A 14,814-nucleotide genomic window follows, 5' to 3' on the forward strand; every position below is an offset into this window, starting at 1 on the left:
TGGTTTCCTTTGCTGTGCAGAAGTTTTTTAGTTTGATGTAGTTCCACTTATTTACTTTTGCTTTTGGTGTCAGTTTCAAAAAGAAATCATTGCCAAGACTATCTATGAGCTTGAGTTTTTTATTTTAGTTCTTTTTTTAAGATTCCATTTAGATGTCAAGGAGCTTGTTTTCTTCTAGTTTTATGGTTTCAGGTCTTATGTTCAAATCTTTAGTCCATTTTGAGTTAAATTTAGTTTAGAGTAGGAGATAGTGATCCGGTTTCATTCTTTCACATGTGGCTGTCCAGTTTTCCTGACACCATTTATGGAAGAGATTGTCCTTTCCCCATTGTATATTCTTGGTTCCTTTATTATAAATTAACTGACTATATATGCATGGGTTTATTTTTGGGCTATTCTGTTCTGTTGATCTTTGTGTCTGCTTTTATGCCAATACCATACTGTCCTGATTACTATAGTTTTGCAATACAATTTGAAATCAGGAAGTGTTATGCCTCCAGCTATGTTCTTCTTTCGCAAGATTGCTTTGGCTATTTGGGGTCTTTTGTGGTTCCATAAAAATTTTAGGATTATTTGTTCTATTTCTGTGAAAAATGCCACTGGAATTTTGATAAGGATTGCATTGAATGTATAGATTGCTTTTGGTAGCATGGACATTTTAACAATATTAATATTTTCAATCCATAAGCACAGAATAGTTTTCCATTTATTGTGTCTTCCTCAGTTTCTTTCATTAATGTCTTGTAGTTTTCAGTATACAGTTCTTTCACCTCCTTGGTTAAATTTATGGCTCCCCTTCCCTTAATGATATCTGAGATCTTTTCATATCAGCATATGTAAGAGACTTGAGTAGTTTCCTGTCTCACTCATAATAAAATCCAAAGTCCTTACTTTGGTTGATATAACCTTGATGTCAAAGCCTGACAAAGATATTATAAGAAAATAAAATTATAAGCACATCTCACTCATGAACATACATGCAAAAATCTTAAAATATTAGTTAACCAAATCCAGTAATATGTGAAAAGGATAGTACATCACGACCAAGTTGGATTCATTCTAGGAGTTTCAATGTTAATTTAACATTCAGAAATCTGTGTAATCCACGTTAATAGATAAAGATAAAAAAGCATTACGATCATCTCGTAAAGAAAATTACTTGATAAAATTCTACATTGGAGACGAAAATAGAAATAGAAGGAAACTTCCTTAACATGACAAAGGGAATCTACAAAATCTACGGTGTTAGAAGTCATTAGAGTGGTTCTTTCCATATATAAGGCAAATGTGGGGTAGGGGGAGACCCTTATGGTAGGAATGTTCTATTTCTTAATTTGGTTGTCCAATTGTGGTTACTTTGTGGTAATCAAGCTGTGTAGGAATGAGTTGGGTACTTAACAGTATGTGTATTATACTTCATTTTCAAAGATTGTAAAAAAAATTGACAAGGAAAAAATGTAGTTCTTCCTGATTATCTCAGAAGGGTAGAAGGTATGACCAGGGAGCTGCCAAGAACGGGAGATGGAAATTAGCAGAATGAGGAGAAATGGAGAAAATATGGAGTTCAGTGGATATGCCTGTAGCTATTTGCCCCAACCAGGAGAGTGTCCTTTGGTGGAGAGGAAGCTGTTGAGCCAGGGGCCTAAGTTTTCAGTGAAGAGATGGAGTAACTTGGAGATGAGATGCAGAGGGGAATGCATTACCAGGAGAAAGGAATTAGGGAGCATGAAATTTCATACCTAGATGCCCCTCAGAGTGTACTGTTCTAAAATAAGGAAGCAACGTTCTTTACCTGTTCTCCTCAACCACTTTTACAGTCTTAATCCCCAGAACGGCCCTGGAAAGTAGTTAATATTCTGTTTTACCATTGGGGAAAGTCAGGCTCACAGCGAGGATGGTGGAGCCACAGCCCAGGCCCTAGGGCTGCTGTAAAGGCCCGTCTGGATGTGATGCCAAGAGCAGCCACTGTGCTGGCAGCCAGTCCAAATCATGGTTCCTCCGTTGACCAGTTAACAGTAAAACAGGCATAATAATATCTTGTTCCACAGTGGTCATAAGCACAAAGTGAGATTTCGTGACATCATAGGCATTCAGTACATTGTCTTCCCCATCTCCTGCTCAACCCACACCACCAACACCACATCAAGATCTCTCCAAAAATGTCAAGTCCAAAAAACCCAGTTTGGTGAAAACAGGTGTGCAACCACAACTTTACCCAGTGAAGCTGAGGAGAGACTCCTTTTCCTGGCGAGGCCTGTACTTACTAGACAGTAACAGAGGCGGCTGGCTTTTCACAATGAGCTTGTCTTAAGCCAGCTGTCCTGGAGGGTGGCCCAGGAAGTCCCAAGACCCTTCCTGGGAGTCCGGGGGGTTCGATTGGTTTCCCAACAACGCCAAGCCAGTTATTTGCCTTTTCCACTCTCATCCTCTCACTGGCATACTGTTCAAGTACGATGCCATCACCCAATGGCTAATGAATGTGTGCTTGACATCTGAGGCTGAAATGTCTGTTGCAGCTCCTGACACATACACGTCCATGCATATAATCCACATAAAACCAGTTATTTGGAGGTCTAAACTATAACTTTTTTAAACTTTATTTTTATTGTTGACACTATTACAGATGTCCCACTGCCCCCCCCCCCCCCCCCCCCGCCCTCCTGCACCCGGCTCCCACCCCCGCCCCCGGGCATCGCCACCCTGCAGTCGGTCTGTGGGTTATGCACACATGCTCTTTGGCAAACCCCCTCCCCTTCTTTCACCCAGTCCCCTCATCCCCTTTCCTCTGACAGTTGCCAGTCTGTTCCACGTACCCATTCCTCTGGTTCTGTTTTGTTGAGGAAAGGATCCCAAGTGCAAGTGCCATATTTAGCAAATGAAAAGGCAGGACGCCCAGTCAGGTTTTAATTTCGGATAAACACGAATATTGAACGGGATGCACATATTTTAAAAATTACCCTTTGCTTATCTGACATTCAAATTCAATTGTACGTCCTGTACTGTAGCTGCCAATCCTAGGTCTAAGGCCCAAAAGCTGCAAACAGCAACCTGAAGGGCAGCGCGCCCCGCGGGGGGGCACTTCCGGCCGTGGGCGGGCCGGGAGCGACGCGGGCCCCGCCCACCGCCGGAAGCGCCTCAGGGCTGCCGCTGGGCGCTGCTCCCAGGCCAGGCCCCGCCCCGGCCCCGCCTCCCGGCGCTCGGCGGCCCGCGGCTGGTGCAGGCGGAGGAGCGGGATCCGCTTCCTGCCTCCAGGGACAGCGGCCGCGGCCTGGTCCCGGCGTGGACAGCTCGGCGCCCGCGCCCCAGCCGCTCTTCCTGTCGCTGGACGTGGCGGGCCGGCCATTGGGCGGCCGGGGCCGGCGGTCGCCATTCCCGTGTCGCTGCGCCCGCGGGGGCCGCCCGAGCCGGCCACAATGCCCCTCGGCCTGAAGCCCACCTGCAGCGTCTGCAAGACCACGTCGTCGTCCATGTGGAAGAAGAGCCCGCAGGGGGAGATCCTCTGCCACCACTGCTCGGGCCGGGGCGGCGCGGGCGGCGGGGGCGCCGGCTCCGGGGCCGCCGGCGGGACAGGGGGCAGCAGCGGCGGCGGCAGCGGCGGCGGCGGCTTCGGGGCGGCCACCTTCGCCAGCACCTCAGCCGCCCCTTCGCAGAGCAACGGGGGTGGGGGCGGCAAGCAGGTGAGCTCCTCGGCCCCCAGCCGTCGCCGGAGGCGGGCCGGGCGCGGGCCGGGGCGGCGCGGGGCGGGCGCGGGGGGGCGCGGGCCTCCGGGGACGCCGCGTCCCCGCAGGGCCCGGCCGCCGCCACACCCCCTGACGAGACCGTAACTGGTTCCTCCGAATCTAAACACCTTTTCTTGTGAGAAATTGATGGTCTAAAGAAGCAAGATAATTAAAAACCTTTTGGAAATCCCCCAGTTGTAATAATATTTTGGGGAGCAACCAGACATCTCCTCATCCACACGCGTGCGCAGATACGTAAATTGGGGCCGTGCCGCCGGACTTGTCCCTGCTCGTAAAGGGTGTTCGTCCGTATGTCCTGTTGGGCCGTCAGTGTTCCCGGTCGGGAGGAGGTGCGGGCCTTGGGGAGGGGAGTGGTTGGGGTTTCCTCCGTTACAGATGAATAGCCTTACTCCTCGCCCTGCCCTTTGCCCTGTTGCAAGCAGCTCCCGCCTTTTGGGGGGCTCTCGAGATGCTTGCCGAGGGCCCTCCCTGCGTTAATGAGCCCAGTTCATGTGATTGCCCAGCATGAAAAGAAAAGGCACTCTTACTTAAATTTTTGAATTTCCGTCTAAAGTGCATACTCTGGGATCCTTGCGAGATGGTGGTATCGCGACAGCCACCTTTCCACACTTTTTATTTCTTTCTCTTTTTTATTCTTTATGTAACAGAGCAAACAGGAAATTCACAGGAGGTCTGCTCGGCTCAGAAACACTAAGTACAAATCTGCTCCAGCCGCTGAAAAGAAAGTTTCCACCAAAGGAAAAGGGAGAAGACATATTTTTAAATTAAAAAATGTAAGATGATTGTGGATAGTGCTTTTTACTGCAGTAGCATTGTGTGTAATGTGTCCCGCCACTGCCTTCATCTCCTACCACTGAGCTTTTAACCCCCCCCTTGGGAGCTCTTTTGTAGTATTCTGGGGAGTGGGCCAGACTTCTAAAGAGGCTTCTTTCAGCTCCGTGGCCAGAGGCTTAACTTTTCGTTTTCCTCTGGGAAATACGCATTAGGAGTCTAGAAGAAACATAAACCTCGGGTGCATTTAATTGGGCTCTTTATGCAAAGGACTATGGTATGACCAAGTACACTAGGAAACTTACTTTCATTCTTTAAAGATATAAGTAAATAAATACTGGAACTCATTTCCATATTTGTTTGTTATTATAGCTCAGAAAATGTATTTTTATGACATATGATCAGTTTGATGAATATGAATTAAAATTTTTTTAAACTTTTATCTCTTCTGCTATAAGAAAACAGATTGTTGAAAGATTTGTGGGGGGGGTAGTTAAAGCACATTTTTAGTGCAGTAAATTCTCATTATCTTTGTAAACACGAGGGGATATATGGTCAAACACAAGGGGCAATGCATTATAGACAATTTTTTAAAATCTCAGATGGTATTCTTTCCTTTTCAGAACAGGAATGGTTGACTTACCGGTAAAGGCATATTCATTCATAAAACACAAAGGGGCCTCCAGTATGTTGTGCAGATTGTGGATTCTTTTCTTATTGAGAGTAGTTGTCCCTAATTTATTTAAAATTTTTATAATTTAGTCTTCTAAAAATGAGGCATTCACTGACTAGACAAAACATGTTAAGTAAATATTCACTTGGTTATAGCTGTATCATTTAAACATGTTTTCCTCTTAAGTATGGTAGAATATGTTCTCTGCAATTATTTCAGTATCATTTTCTCTAGCAGCCTCTTCAAGAATGAGATCAAGACATTTGGGGAGGCCTGCCTTCTCTATTGTGGCATAAAAGTGTGTATTTCAGCCTAAGAACGGATTTCAGTGATGGGCAGGTGGTGGCAGATTACTAAGAACTCCCAAAGAAGTTTCTTTTAGCCATAGTTCAGCCTTGCTAGAAAATGAGTTCTGCTGATATCAAATATCATAGCTGGTTCCATAGGTTGAGATGGAAAATGTCATCAAGGAAACACTTTCACTTAGTGCTCACCTACCCATTTTTTATTCTGTTTCTTTCATGCTCAGGCCATTAGAGGCAGTATGTTTTTATAGCTAAAATATTAATATGTAATAAAGCTCTGAGAGGGCTGTGTTAACCTTCAGCAGCATAATCAGAAGTTTGTCCTCCAGTTCCCAGAAATTTTAAGCTAGTGGTAGCAGAAATAGCAGTGGAAATAATCATAATGCGCTTTGCCACAACATTCAGAAAATCATTTGTCTTTTGGCAGTTTTTGTCACCAAACAACAGATTTAGTGCTTCTCAAATTACAGAACTCTCATATATGGCTGGGAAAATGCCTGTACACACACATACACAGTATGAATGTGCTAATATTTTTACTTTTCCCCCACAGCCCATCAAAGCGCCTGAGTCAGTTTCCACCATAATCACTGCAGAATCAATCTTCTACAAGGTAAACATCTGTAGAGTTACAGAGGAAGATTTGGGCTTACTGGATAATGTGCTATTAAAACGTTGGGTTGGTCTGAAGGTCTGTGATACTCAGTAAAAAGTGTGATTATGTGTTTTTTCTAAGCTATTTCTCCCAGAGGTAGCTATTATGAAATATCTCATCCAGAGCTGGGGTGGGAGGCGAAGTTGCCTATTGAATTATGATGAGGGTCTTAAGAAATTTTTAACGTAGATCATGGGAATTGTTTTTAAAATGCTAGTGTATGGCGTGGAACCGTGAAAGAATGAGCCATCCTAGTCAATGTGATGACATTGAAGGGGGGATTGAGACTAGTAGAGGATGTCTAGTGGGTAGAGTTGGCACTGGGATTCTAAAATGCCTTTAAGCAGAAGTGAGAGGATAAGAGCAGTGAGGATTAGCACCTACTGGAAGTCCCTGGTCAGAAAGTCCCAAGATGTTTTGAATAAAAACAGAAGGTTAGGTTTCCTAGGACCAGAGCCCATGGACATTAGACACCTTAGTGACATTTTATTATTTTTGAACCAGAAAACTAGAAATGCAGTTGGAGCATAGAAAAGACCTCTAAGGCCTGGCAGACCTGGCACAGGCAGTAACCATTAGTTACTGTCCCTTAGGGGCAGTGGTGTGAGTTAGTGCTTTGTACCTGACCTAAGTGCACAGAACATTGGGAAACACAAGCAATTATACTCGTTGAATGCACCCCTTTTTGTTAGCCCAGAATCTGTGTAGTCTATACACAAGCAAACATTTCTCCTATATTTCCAGCTCTTCATAGCTAATAATACATAGCTAAAGTTTAGTGTGCTTGCTATTTATCAGGCACTTAGGTGCATGTTTCACATGCTTTATTTCATTCAATCCACTCCATGAAGTGGGTACTATTATCCCCATTTTATGGATGAGGACATGGGTCACAGAGAGGTTAATTATCTTGTCCAAGAGCACATAGCCAACCAGTCATAGAGCGAGGCCACCTGATGATGCCAGAGCCCAAATCCAGAGCTCAGCTCCTGACTCTACTGCTTAGGCAAGTGACTGTGTGATTGGGCTAGGACCAGCCTCTCTGATGTTTCTTCATCTATAAAATAGGGATTGTAAATAGAAGCTACTTCATTGGGTCAAGTGAGATTGTGTATGTTAAGCACCGAACAGAGTAAGTACTCAATGAATAGTAAAAATTATCATCACATTTTCAAATATGTGCATTATTTTCACAGCTGAACAGATTAAGTTTCTAAGCAACTGACTGAGCTAAGAACTTAGTGTACTAATGAGTTTTAGGCATGTTTCAATGGAAAGAACATGAGACCTGCTATTGCAAGTGTCAGTAACTTATTACTGTCTACTTTGTGTCCATGCACCAGCAGGTAGTAGATTGTGGCCCCCATTGACTATACCCATCCATAATGATCCAGATGCAACAGTCACCCTCGGACACATGGAAAAAGTGTTCACAGGAGAAACTCCTGCCCTGTCAGGTGCTCATGTCACAGCTCAGTGACTGGAAATGTTTTCTCAGAGTCATTTTTATGGTTGAGGTGCACACCCAGCAGCTTCACCTGCTGTCAAGGCCCTTCGAGGGAAGGAGCGATGAATCACACCTGCAGACTGGTCCTCGCACCCACCTGAGGCAGTGCTGAGTGTCATAAATATTTGGGTCAGCCATTATGGATGCACAAATGAGAGATTATTTCCAGTTCAGGACCCAGGGAAGAGGTATTAGAGGCCTAAACACAAGACATGCACAGATTAGTTAGTTGGGTGTGAAGCAGAGTATGGATAAGACGAGGCCTTGAATGCCAGAAAACACCAGTAACTGTCTCGTGGGAGGATATCACAGTGAACAGGAAGGGAAAAAACAGGTGCCAGTGAGACTGGGGAGCGGTATGGTAAATTGAGGGTAAACCTACCCTGAAGACTGATTATAATCAAAAGAGTCTATCATTTCTTTTTTTAAATAATTTTTTCACTTTTAAAAAATTTTTATTTTTTAATTGATCTTAGGAAGCAAGAGGGAGAGAGAGAAAAGCATTGAAGTGAGTGAAACATTGCATCGATTGTCTTGTCTTCCACACACACCCAATCAGGATCAAGCACTCAACCTAGGCATATACCCTGACTGGGGAATTGAACCGGTGACCTTTCCTGCACAGGAAATGCTCAACCAACTGAGCCACACTGGCCAGGAAGTTTCTAACTTTCTTTTTTTTTTTTTTTTTTTGGTTTGGATTTATAGTATCTCTTTTCCTTAATTGATGGTTGAGGAGGAAGGTATATAGAGCATATTTTCACCAGATAAGCCCTGATTTTCAAGCCAGTACAGAGATAGACAGCCAAGCTGGTATAGGAGCCTCAGCTGCTGCTCTGCCTTATGTGGCTTTCAGCAAGTCACTTAGCATTTCTATAGGTCAGTGGCTCTAGGCAGAAAAGTAGGGACAGTACTGTTGTGACAGGAAATCAAAGTATTTTTATAAACACGTGTTCTCCAGATGCAAGTTGTGTGTATGTGAAATTTTTTCATTCAAAAGTGAAACAACTTTAGAATTGGCATCAACCATATAAACATCAGTACATTAGTCCGTCTCAGAGACCTTTTATTGACGACTTTGAAAACTCTTGCTTCTATATTAAGGAAGTTTCAGTTCATAGCTGTGGTGCTGTTCTATTTATTTTAAATATGGTATTATCTTTTATTTCGCCCAGGGAGTCTATTACCAAATTGGAGATGTTGTTTCTGTGATTGATGAACAAGATGGAAAACCCTACTATGCTCAGATCAGGGGTTTTATCCAGGACCAGTACTGTGAGAAGAGCGCAGCACTGACGTGGCTCATTCCCACTCTTTCTAGCCCCAGAGACCAATTCGATCCTGCTTCCTACATCATAGGTGAGTCTGACAAATGGTGCAGGTTCTTGAACCCAGTTAAGCCTCTATTATTATGTATAAGAATGCATTAGTCTGCTTGAACTGCCATAACAAAATACCACAGACTGAATGACTTAAACAACAGAAATTTATTTTCTCACCATTCTGGAAGCTGGAAGTTCAAGATCAAGGTGCTCTCAGGATTGGTTTCTGGTGGAGCTCTCTTCCGGGCTTGTGGACCACCACCTTCTCGGAGTGCACACTCCTCCTCCAGTCTCATCTTCTTATAAGAATTACAATCCTAGCGGATTAGGGTCCCACCCTTATGACCTCCTTTAACTTTAATCGCCTCCCTAAAGTCCTCGTCACCAAATACCATCACTTGAGGGTTAGGGCTTCAACATATGAATTTGGGAGGGCTATAGTTCAGTCCATAACAAAGAAGCATTAAGTACAATAAAGTAGAGAGCTTTATAGGAAACATGAAAGACATTTTATCCACCTGGGGTTTGAGTGCTGTCAGTTGTTTAGAGTTAGGGCAGCATGCACCTACTAAAAAGTGATATAGATAAGATTTTTTTTAAGTGATCCAGGATTAAACTATTAAAAGAATTTATTGCTCAGGAACTAGGTTATTTAGGTTACTTATAAAAATCTACTCAAAAATAATTTCTGAAGGAACTATCACGGTTATTTTCAGAATCTTACATACTCTCAATATGCATCTTTCTACATGTCACACATCATTCTAGACCTTTTATAATTACCACTGTTGATCATCAGAACAGCAGCACTGTACTCTTACTCATTTCAGTGCTGCCAAAAGAAATGGTACAGTTTTTTATGTAAACTCAAAAGAAGTTACTGATAATTCAATTTTGAAAGTGTTCAGAATTTTTAAACTCAACTTTTTAATCTTTCTGCAATGGCCATGCATTACTTTTGCATTCTGAGGAAAAGCATACAAAATTTTTTCAGTGAGAACTCAGGGACAAATGACATCCCACTGTTACTCTCTCCTGCATGTCAGGTTTCACACATGACCAGTTTTAGTCTTCTGCTTGTGAGTACATGAAACGGTGGACTTTCATGTACCTGATCTATTGGATAGGATTCTCAGCAGAGGCAGTGATGGGACAGAGTCAGCTCTGGTCTCCTCTCCCACCTCCTCCTCCTCCTCAGACCCTGGAGCACAAACTCCAGGGCCAGGCGGTCTGGGTTCATAGCCCATACACTTACTAGCTGTGTGATGTTGGGCAAGTTCCTGAATCTTCCTTGCCTCATTTTCCTCATATGTAAAATGGGAATAATAATAGTGCTCACCACAGAGGGCTTTTGTGAGGATTTAAAGTATTGACATATGTATAGTACTAAGAACAGTGCAGACATATAATAAACACTATATAAGGCTAAATATTATTTTAAGATTCCTTTCTATATTGAGTCACTGTTCCTTAAGTGGTTAAAGTAGAAAAAATGAGATGAGTAACCTCAGAGTAATACATGTTCCAAGGGCTAATGTCAGGTCACCACCAGAGTGGTTTCTCCTAGAGTCTAGGTATTTTAACACTTTGTGATAACGATATGTTCAAAATGTGTTTGACCTTTCCGTTGGCTTCCTTTAGGACCAGAGGAGGACCTTCCAAGGAAGATGGAGTACTTGGAATTTGTCTGTCACGCGCCCTCTGAGTATTTCAAATCACGCTCATCACCATTTCCCACAGTTCCCACCAGGCCAGAGAAGGGCTATGTATGGACTCACGTTGGACCGACTCCTGCAATAGCTATTAAGGAAACGGTTGCCAACCATTTGTAGTTTCAAAAGTAAGACTGGATTTCCAGTTATCACCTCTTCATACTGCTACAAGATATGCCACGTGTTTATTTAATGAAATTCTTAGATGGAAAAGTGACTACAAAGTTACAGGAAGCATTAGCTTATTTCTTACCTAAAAAGGATAGAAAAGATTAAATATATTTTGAAGTTAAATATTACATTCTGTATGTGTATTTTCCATTAGGAACACAGTGTCTATTTATATCCATAATTTATTTCTAGAAACATAAAATGGATTGTATTTTTCTATAAGAACACAATATGAATTAAGATTTGGACTTCTGACCAAGGACTGAACCCAATAAAATATAGCTGTGACCACTGGTGTCTGTCATAGTGTTACACAAAGCTCTATTTTCTCATCTAGAAAATGCTGTGGCAGACTGCTGGCTGCTTTAACCTGAAGGAAAGTGACTGGTGGATAATTTTACTAGCCCAGGCCGTTTAAAACTTTCATCTAATTCTGTAGAGAACAGGGATTCGGAATCATTTTGTTGATCTTAATAAACAGCATTGATCTCACCTACTTTCTCAGTCAAAAGGAGGGTTTCAATGAAACCATAAAATTTTATAGTGTGGACAGTTAACCTCACTAAAAGCACACAGGAAATATGAATGGTGTAGGCACCCCAATTGGTCGTTCCTTGACTACCATTAGAACAACTATTGGACAGTCCTAAAAATGATTAATAGGTCAACTACAATTGAAAAATAAATTTAAAAAATTTTTGTAATTAAAAATAAAAGTCTAATGGATTGTTAGCATTGATACCTAAAAAAAGTCTATCCCAAAGTTAAACCACCTGCTGTGAACTCATAATAATAGGCTTAAACAATGCCTTGGACTTAAAAGACCTGTTGTATATGAAATTTCCCAGAATTCAGCTACATGTTTACTTCAAGCACAAGTCAGTTAAGTCAGGGAGCGACAGTGTGAAAATGGGATGAAGTGGAGATTGTATACACTTGTCTCCTCTTCTGACTTAGCCAGTGTTTTTAACCCAGGAGAATTTGCTAGGATCTAATTCAATCATAATGATTTTGATCTATAGCACCTTTAACTAACTGTTACCCTTCTCTACCCAGTTACAGTTTGTGTGTTAAAAAGAAGCAGCAGGAGAGTTTTGTGTCCATAGTTAGTTGTCTGTATGTAGTTGTCTTTCTGTTTACAAGAATTATAGTAAAACTGATTGTAAATACCATTGTAAATAACTGTCTAAATGCTAATATTCAGTGTATTTTAAATGTATTAAAATGTATTTAAAAATACTTTTTAATACAGTGTAGTTTCCACAATGTATTTTTCACAATGTATTAAAATGTATTTTCTTACAATATATTTACATTGGATTTATTTATTTCATTTAAACAATAAAATAGGGCCTTCTATCCAAAAATGGTACACACATAAGACAGCAGTGTTGGCAGTATTCGTAAGTTGGAGTGAGTTTCCTCACCAATATGTAATAAATTTTAGGAAAATCAAAGAATGTCTGATTGATAAAATGAACACTTTATATATTTTAATATTTATTAAAATGAAATATTTAAAAACCAGAGTATATACTATTTGTTTATAAATTGATGGATATTTGTGTAGTATCTTAAAATAGATTGAATTTCCACTTTCTTCCTCAATGAACACCAACAGCTCCCACTGCTCACAGGGAAGATTCAGACCTTTCCCCCTGTTATCAAAGGCCTGCCCCAGCCCATGTTCCCAGCCCTGTCTCCCCTTTCTTACCACAGCTGAAATGCTTCCCCTGACACTCCTGTTTCCTGGCTCCGAGTTCTTGTTCATACTGTTTTCTCCAACTTCAACAAAGGCTTTTCTTTCTCCCCCCAAATCAATACCTGGTTTTTATTGCATCTTATTAAAATATCACTAATAAGGTTGACGAACCATCCAGCATTGTGCTATTTTGAAGCTGGACAGCTTAGATTTTATTCAGCCTGCTGAACTGTTCCTTTTTCAGAAACAGATACCATGCAAAATTTTCTGCTATCTTTGTTTCTAACTATTGTGGCTTGCTTAAGGCCCTCAAATTCCCTCTCCCCATGTGACCTTTCCAGGTTCCCATGGCTCCTTGAACTCAATCTCTATTTTATTATTACTGCATTTAAGTTTCTACTTCTTTTGGCCCCATCCCCACCCCTGTGTTCCCTGGAGGGCAGAGATGGTGTGTTTTGCTTACTCAGCTTTGTAACTCCCACAACACCTAACCCAGGTCCCGGCTTATGGGAGGAGAGTTCAAGTTAGATGTTCTTAAAAGATGCCTGGCCCAGCCAGGGTGTTTAAGTGGTTGAGTGTCAACCTATGAACCAAGAGGTCACTGGTTTCATTCAGCTGATCGAGATTTCTACCCCTCTCCCTTCCTCTCTCTAAAATCAATTTAAAAAATTAAAAATAAAAGATGCCTGTTGTTGTTTTAATTAATATTAGTTTATACTAACTTTGGCTTAAACTTCAAATTCTCTTTTGAACAGCCAACTCAAGTAGAATTTCAAATTGTTATTTTCTTGATTAGTATTAGGTTGTTTTAAGATTGATTTAACAGGATGTTTTTAGGATGATCTTTAACTAGTTCTCTTACACAAATCTTAACATGAGTAACTGAAAAAAGTATCCCAAACCATTCAGGTTCTTGGCTGTGAAAGGCTTTCCAGGACTAAGTTTTCCATAGAGAAACTTGAATCACAATTGCATTTCAGCCATAAGTAAGTGAAAGAAGGACACTGGGATAAAAATATCATTATTTTATGTATGTGTGTGTGTGCATAAATACATAGATATATTACACATACTCAGAATTGTGTTCTGCCATGGACCAGAAAAGGGAGGGGCATTTTGTGGATTTTGTCTTGCTCCCACCCTGGGATATTTTAGGAACTGTTTTTTACTTCATAACAGATGTGAACCATACCTTTTGTAGGAGGGTGTATCTCCTACCTACCGCCCAAAAATATAAGCCAAGAGGTCAGCTCCAGGGAGAAAGGAGGGGAATGCCTAAGTTACAGTGCATTTGTGTGCATTTTTCTTTATACTTTTCAATATTTTCCAACTTTTCTACAAGGAGCGTACATACACAGACACATACTTGCTTGCAGACTGCCCGGCTGGTGAGGGACTACCAATTTCTAGCCCATAAGTATATAGAACATTTAATAAATCGTAATTCTTACACCCTTGCAAAGGAGATAAATGACACGTTGAGGAAATAAATTCAGGGAATGAGTTAATTTCATATATTCACTTAGTGATTCTAGGAAAGAACTCAGATGTGACCTTTTTCGGCTTCATCAGCCCCTGGGCCCGGTGCACGTTTGGCTCTGTGTTGAAAGGCACCTGCATCATCCAAGTTGGAGGCTTGGCAAGCGTGACAGACTGATGCAGGTTCGAGTTTGTCCTGTCTTTCCTCCACTTCAAGTCTGTCTCCCCTTCCAGACCCTGCCCTTCTGATTTTAGACCCCAGGCGCAGAAGCAAAAGCCTTACACCGACTCCAACAGGTTCCCACGATCGCGTCAGGTAAAATCTCTATCACAGCTCCTTTATTCTGCCATCCTGTTTCTCCCATCAAGTCCCGATGCCGAGACCCTGATGGATATGGCAAGGCCCTGCTGTTTTTCATTATAAGCTATATAGAATTATGTGGCCTTTTTTTTTTTTAACCTATGTATATGTATTACTTTGATAAATTTTTTAAAATGGGAAGTAATGAAGGAGATCACTAAGGGAAAGATGAACAGATTGGATTATAAGAAATTAATATCTACCTTTCAAAAAATGTGTATATAAAATTAAAAACCAAACAACTCTCTCTTCCCTTTTCTTTTTTCTCTTAAAGAAGTGGGAATCATTAACTAGTGTTTCTTAGTCAACATGACACACTGTAAGCAGAAAAACTACATTCATAGCCTCAACTTCTTATGACATCACTATTTCAAATTACTCTGACTTCTATGTTAGAAGCTGGAGAGAAGGGAGGA

General features: G+C 41.6%; 1 protein-coding gene across 1 annotated transcript; it reads left to right on the forward strand.

Moving 5' to 3' along the window:
- Nucleotides 1-3,213: 3,213 nt before the first annotated feature.
- On the forward strand, nucleotides 3,214-11,144 carry GATAD1 (GATA zinc finger domain containing 1). Its single transcript, XM_087821153.1, has 5 exons — nucleotides 3,214-3,677; nucleotides 4,388-4,513; nucleotides 6,043-6,102; nucleotides 8,827-9,010; nucleotides 10,615-11,144. The coding sequence occupies exons 1-5, from the start codon at nucleotides 3,414-3,416 to the stop codon at nucleotides 10,803-10,805; spliced, it is 825 nt and encodes a 274-aa protein (XP_087677279.1). The 5' UTR covers nucleotides 3,214-3,413; the 3' UTR covers nucleotides 10,806-11,144.
- The last annotated feature ends 3,670 nt before the right edge of the window (nucleotides 11,145-14,814 follow it).

The sequence above is a fragment of the Miniopterus natalensis genome, chromosome 10, assembly GCF_054644295.1.
Source record: "Miniopterus natalensis isolate mMinNat1 chromosome 10, mMinNat1.hap1, whole genome shotgun sequence".
NCBI lineage: Eukaryota > Metazoa > Chordata > Mammalia > Chiroptera > Miniopteridae > Miniopterus > Miniopterus natalensis.

What these genes read in the sequence shown, in the direction of transcription:
- GATAD1 (XM_087821153.1), top strand. Translation starts at nt 3,414, where the DNA reads ATGCCCCTCGGCCTGAAGCCCACCTGCAGCGTCTGCAAGACCACGTCG. An exon ending in GGGGTGGGGGCGGCAAGCAG is followed by an intron (nt 3,678 to 4,387) that starts GTGAGCTCCTCG and finishes TTTATGTAACAG; the next exon opens with AGCAAACAGGAAATTCACAG. An exon ending in TCCTGCTTCCTACATCATAG is followed by an intron (nt 9,011 to 10,614) that starts GTGAGTCTGACA and finishes GGCTTCCTTTAG; the next exon opens with GACCAGAGGAGGACCTTCCA.